This window comes from Tyto alba, unplaced genomic scaffold (genome assembly GCF_018691265.1).
Source record: "Tyto alba isolate M040663 unplaced genomic scaffold, T.alba_DEE_v4.0 Super-Scaffold_26, whole genome shotgun sequence".
Taxonomy (NCBI): Eukaryota; Metazoa; Chordata; class Aves; order Strigiformes; family Tytonidae; genus Tyto; species Tyto alba.
This window is the reverse complement of record NW_024881300.1, coordinates 22,078,492-22,084,491: the sequence shown is the minus strand read 5'-3', so window position 1 is coordinate 22,084,491 and position 6,000 is coordinate 22,078,492. Positions and strand designations below refer to the sequence as shown.

Sequence of the window (6,000 nt, the reverse complement as noted above, 5' to 3'; positions counted from 1 at the left end):
CCCACCCCACGCTGGACCATACACCCGCCGTGGCTTGCACCCCTCGCCGCGCTGTGCGCTCACCCCGGCTAAAAAAAAACCAGCCCATGTCCAGCTCCTGCCTGGCCACACCGTTCCTCCGCGCCCTCGCTGCGTGCCGGCGCCTGGCTGGCGCCTGGGCGAGGGGGCGATGGGCCGGGTGGGTGAGGGCAGCCGGGGTTTATTTGTGATTTTGTATTTATTCTTCGCTTCTGTTGGGAAATGGGAGGTGGGGCTCGGCGGAGCGGGGAGGGGGACGGCACCGATTCACAGCAGGTTATGGGGCATCCCACGAGGAGCAGGGTCCCACCGGTGAGGGGATCCGCTCCCTCTCTATAAACCGAGGCACGGGGAAAGTTGCTGAGTCTGTGGGAAAGGGCAGAAAGGATGCAAAATAACCAGGCAGCTGGCTGAAGACAGGCGTTTCCATCTCGAGAGTAATTTCATCTGGCGATGAGGTGCATGTGGCTTGAGGCAGTGCCATAACGGGAATGGGGACGAGCATCCAGAGGCAGAGGAAGGTGAGGAGGGGGAGCTGGGGTGCCCGGACAGCCCGTCCCACCCAGGCAGAGTGGCTCCGGTGGGTTGGCATCACTGGGCTGAAACCCACGGAGGGCGAGTGGGGCCCGTCTGCCCCCGAGCAGCTGCTGCTGTGGATGCAGGAGGGTTCGTGGTGGTTGTTTTTCACCTGCCTCCCACCATCAATAGAGCGATTTTGGCCAGCATGTGCCTGCTGCCAGCACTGGCACAGGGGGCAGTTCTGGCCCAGGACCGCCCCCCCACTCTGTGTTCATCCCACGTTTTTAGATCCAGGACTGCCCCGAGCCTCCTGCAAACAGCTCCTGCACAAGCAAGGTGGCCCTGCAGCTCGGGCTCAGGTCAGCCAAAGAGACCGTGTGGGATGAATCCTGCTTTTTGTTGGGCTTTATTCACGGACCAGACCGCAGTGAGCCCAGACCTGCCACTGCTCCTCACTGCTGGCACCTCGTCAGCGCTGTTGTGGGGGGAGAATGGATGCGGCAGAGGAGCAGAGACCCCCCAGGCTCCCAGCTGTGGCCTGAGGCCACGCACTAGGCTGGGTAAAAGCGCTGGAGAAGCTCCTTCTTGTTGACTTTTCCCATCTGATTGCGCGGGATCTCCTCCACCACGATCAGCTCAGTCGGGATGGTGTAAGGTGCCATGGTGTCCCTGCAAGAAGCGCAGTCCGTTAACGGCCGACAGACCAGTGCTTCCAGCCCCTCCGTCCTACAGAGCCCGTCCCGAGACCCCGCAAACTCCCCCAGACCTGGGGAGGTTTTGCTTTGGGACTCGGGGAGGATTTGCTCTAGGGCCCGCAGAGGATTTGCTTCGGGACCTGCAGAGGATTTGATCTGGGACCCGGGGAGGATTTGCTCTGGGACCCGGGGAGGATTTGCTCCTGGACCTGGGGAGGATTTGCTCTGGGACCCAGGGAGGATTTGCTCTGGGACCCGGGAGAATTTGCTCCAGGACCCAGGAGGATTTGCTCCAGGCCCCTGCATCCTGCAGCCCCTCACGGCATACAACCAAGCCACCCCAGCCGCAGCTCTCCAGGCAGCGGGGCCGTGGGCAAGTGGCTTTGGTGGAACGCTAGCCATGCCCTGGCTCTCTCCTAAGGGCTCAACACAGACCCTGGGAGAGCAGTGGGGCTGAGTGCTCGCCCCAGTCACGGGTCACACATTTCTGTGCTGCGGAAGAGGGGGGGGATGGAGAGCAGGGTGAGTTCTCCTGGAAGCACCCACAGCTCCGAGCAGCCCCCTCCCACGCCCCAGGAGCCCATTTAGGCTCAGCCCTGGGCCCAAGCCCACCCCCCCCACCCCGAGCTGTGCTGCGGGGTGCCTGCTCCCAGCCTGTCTGCAGGGAGCTGTATTGCCAGCAGCTCATCCCTGGGGGGGACCCCTCGGTGATGTGGAGCTCATCTCCAGCCCTGTCCTTGCCCCAATCTCCTGGGCAGACTCTGGCCCCGCGCCGTAGCTCATCTCCAGCCTGGTTTTGCTCCTGCCTGTGCTCCCTGGTTGCACCCTGGACCTGACTCAGTTGTACCCTGTTACTGGTACCCGGCTCTGCCCACCACACCCAGCCCCACTGGTGAGGGGGACCTGGGGCACTCACTGAGTACAACGCACCCCTCCAGCACCCCAAAACACCCACCCACCCCTCGGGAGGGGGCAGGGAGAGCCTTTCAGCGAGTTGGAGTCAGAGTCCCTGATGCAGCCTCATCGATCCCCCCCCCCCGTTAATTGACAGCACGGGAAAACAGCGCAGTGGCGTGGGGGGATGTCGGACCCCGACGTGTCCCCCAATCCCCGAGGACCGAGACCGCAGGTGGGCCACCTCCCCGGGCACATGCTGGTGACTTGCCCGCGACTCGCAGCCCTGTGTTTTGACCTGTGTTTGTGTGTGTGTGTGTGGGGGGGGGGGGGGGGGGGGTCCCCTTCCCGCTGCGGGAGGGAGTTTGAGCGCTGAGCATCGTCCCCGTGCCCTTCGCAGGGAGCAGAGGGCGGCGGGGGGGGGGGAGGGTGTGTGGGGGTGGGGGGCTCTCCTGCCTTCTGCTGCCTGTGTGTCACCAACCTGGGGCCGTGCCCAGCTCCGGCAGCGTCCTGGCACTGACTCTCATGTGAGATGCCAAGTCTGCTGAGCCCTTCAACCATCGCCCGGCCTTCCTCCCCCCGCCTGCCACCAGCACCCCCCGCCATATGGACGCCTCTAACTCGGGATGGCGCCTGTCGCCGGGAAGCGGCACTGGAGGCGAAAGCCGCAAAATGAATCACTCTGAAGAGGGACATGTGTCTCCTGCCAGGGAGTGCGAGAAAAAGGGCCAAACGGATTTAAGTGACATAAAAAATAAAGGGGAGAGACAGGGCGAGAGGGATAGGCGGGCGGGGGGGGAGCTGGAGCGGTGCCTGGGGCCAGCGCTGGGCAGGGAGCAGCAGTGGGCGTCCGGCCCCCCCCCCCAAACCATCCGAGGGCTTTTGTTTCAAGGGTCCTGCCCTCCATCTGCACGGGCAGAACGGCATCGTGTCTGCCCACAGAGCTGGGGACGGCGATGGGAGGAGACGTGCAGGGGCAAGGGGACAACACCCTGGCATGCAGCCCCCTGCTCAGCACCAGGGACCCCCGGAACGACACCCGGGTGACCCTCAAAGCGCAGCCGTGGGTGGCGGGTGAAGGGATCTGCTGGGGTCACCGGTGTCCCTGCCAGGAGGTTTAGGGATGAAGATCTCCCTCCCCTGCTCTCCATCACTCCTGCCCCGTGCTGAGGCCGGGGAGGGTCCTGGCTGGAGAACCCCCTGAGCACCAGACCCTGTTCCGACCAGGACAGGCTGAGCCTGGCCAAGAAGGGACATCGCTTGCAGGAGGACATCAGCAAAACCACGCAAAAGCTGCTGGCGGCCATGGGCTGTACTGGGAGGAACAGGAGTCCCCGGCGAGCAGCAGCCCGAGGGTTAATGTGGGCCCAGCAGCAGGAGGGACACCCTGGCAAGGTCTCAGCCCCTCTGCCCAGGCAGCGACCTGCTGCGGGTTTGGTTTCTTTGTTTGCTTCTCTTCCCCCACTACGTAACTGTTTAATCAGAGCAGCAGCCGGCCAGCTAGCGTCTTCCTTGCATTTGCTAAATCGCAGTCCCCCAACTGTGATTTTTGCAAATCCAGGGGAAATCTTTAATTGGCTGCTGCGCAGCCCCTGATGAAACAAGTGCTCCTGCCGCTTGCAAAATAGCGCCAGCCTCGCCAAAAATATCCGCAGCCTGAAGGAGGGAGTTGCCAGGAAAAAGAAGAATCTGCTATTAAATATTTTGCTAATGGAATATTAGCGATAAACCCGGTGATTCTGTTTCCTGGCTCCCTCCTGCTTACGCTCCCGTGGCTGATGCCCGAAACCTTGGCACTGGCCAACCTCTGCCTGCTTTGAAGGAGCAAGTGCAGGTTTTAACGCCGAAACCTTGCAGGAGGGTGGGTGGCTGCTGCTCTGCGCCACGCTCGCTGGTACCGTGATGACTCCAAGCAAGGTCCATGAGCCCTGGCGTGTCCCCCTCCCAGCTCTCCAAACACCATGGGAGAGGTCTCTGGGATTAACCGGGGACTGGGCTGGGCCGGCTTCCAGCGGGGAGGAAGGCAAGCGAGGAGCGATCGCAGCAGCGCTGGGGGAAAAGCTGAGCAAAGGTTCTTGCTGCTGAGAAAACGTGAAGCTTCCCCTGGGCTGTGTTTTCTGCCAGCAGCCGGGCTTGGGGCTGTGGGGTAAGAGCCATTTGGCTGCACCGTGTAGGTCATTTATCAAAGGCACTTTTGGGGTGAAAGGCGCATTTATTTCCATTATCCCACGTGCTCAGCGACCTCCTGGCAGGAGCTGAGGTCTTTTCTCCATGCCCAGAGCCTGAGGCACTACGTCGCTGCCGGGCCACCCCTTCCCCTCTCCTCTGACACGTCCCCAGCGAGGACGCTGCAGGGTTTGAGCCCTCTTTCCCCGTGCTGTGCCGCTCACCGTGCACTGCCCCGCGGCGTCTTACCTGGCCCAGTCCTTCAGATCCTTCAAGGAGAGCATCTCGCCCTTGCGCAGCTGCACGACAGCGCTGACCCGCTGGCCCCAGACCATGTCCGGGGGCCCGATGACAGCTACGTCTGCAGAGAGAGCAGAGGGCTCAGCCTGAGAAACACCCCCGAGCGATTTCTGGGGCCGGAGGGGTGGGTTAGGAGAGGGGTTCAGCACTGCTGGTTCGTGCCGGCGGTGCGCAGGGCAGAGCAGCGCGGGGAGGAGGATGCCGTGGGACGTTAGCGCAGGAAAACACCGGGCATTTTGTGCTGACACAGTTTGCAAGAGCAGAGCTCTTCACCAAGGAAAAGGCAGGAGTCCCCATGGTTTGAGCAACTGAGAGAGTCAACGGGGAGGAGTATGATGTCCCGAGTGGCGTGGAGCTGGGGGCACCGCTTCCACCCCCTCTCACAGAGCCACGCACATGGGCAGGACTGATTTAATTACAGACTCAGTTCCAAAACCAGATGAGAGCTGCTGCTGACTCGGCACCCGGCCGCAGGCTTCACGGCTTCAGCCCCAGGAGACAAGTAAGAGCGGGCTTTAAATGTAGCCGTCGCTGGGAGCCAGCCTCGCTGGTGGGAAGGTTGGGAATGAGCCTCCAAGCCTGAGCCCTCGGGCAGCCTCACGTCTGCACCCGCCGAGCCAGGGCTGTCGCTGGAGCCGGGCTCCCACGCACCGGCCCTTTCCCGGCACGGGGAGCAGGGAAGAGCAGCGTACCTGTGATGTGCGGGTGCGCGAGCAGGTGACGCTCCACCTCCAGAGCGCTGATTTTGAACCCCCCGTTTTTGATGATGTCGACCGAGGTGCGGCCCTTGATCCAGTAAACGCCGTCTTTGTAGGCTGCCGTGTCTCCTGAAAAAAAAAAAAAAAAAAAAAATTTAAAAAAGCTGTTCCTTTCCTTGTCTTCTGCCCTTCCTGCCCTGCCCGATGGCCCCGGGTGGGTGCTGAGCCCGGCTCCCTGAGCTGGCAGGTGGGGAAAACCACGCTCAGCTCGACGGCACGAGCGTCCCTGCAGAACCCCCGGGGACGTGGTGTCAGCCTTCCCCACGCAACAGCCTGCTCCTGGGGACACGCAGGGGGAGACAGCCATCGCTTTTCTGTGGAGGGAGAGAGAAGAAGAAGGCTATGCACCCATGAGTCCTTTAGTATGGAAGCAACGAAGACAGGAGCTGTCGCTGCAGGTGGGTATATTGCCCAGCATGGGCCACAAGCAGGCTCCAGCTCAGCCCCTTCCTCTTGGAAATCACCCATCACAGAGACCCCCCCCCCAGTAGGACGTGACTCCTCCCGGACCCCCGCCGTCACCGGGGCTGCTCAGCCCCCACCGCAGCCTGCAAAACCCACGGCAGGTCTTTCCCAGTAGCTCCAGCACCGTTTGTGGGCCCCGACCACAGCCACCAGCCCCCCCCCCCCCCCCCCAAAATAAAAAACCC

The 6,000-nt window shown here is 62.4% G+C and overlaps 1 protein-coding gene across 1 annotated transcript in view; it reads right to left on the bottom strand.

The window, feature by feature from the left end:
- Positions 1-927: 927 nt before the first annotated feature.
- Positions 928-6,000, bottom strand: part of ACSF3 (acyl-CoA synthetase family member 3) — a 65,632-nt gene continuing 60,559 nt past the window's right edge. Inside the window, exons 8-10 of the mRNA XM_032983883.2 lie at positions 5,285-5,419; positions 4,542-4,653; positions 928-1,206 (exon numbers count right to left, since the gene is read on the bottom strand). Coding sequence (XP_032839774.1) covers positions 1,089-1,206; positions 4,542-4,653; positions 5,285-5,419 — 365 coding nt within the window. The 3' untranslated portion in view covers positions 928-1,088. The remainder of the gene's footprint in view (positions 1,207-4,541; positions 4,654-5,284; positions 5,420-6,000) is intronic.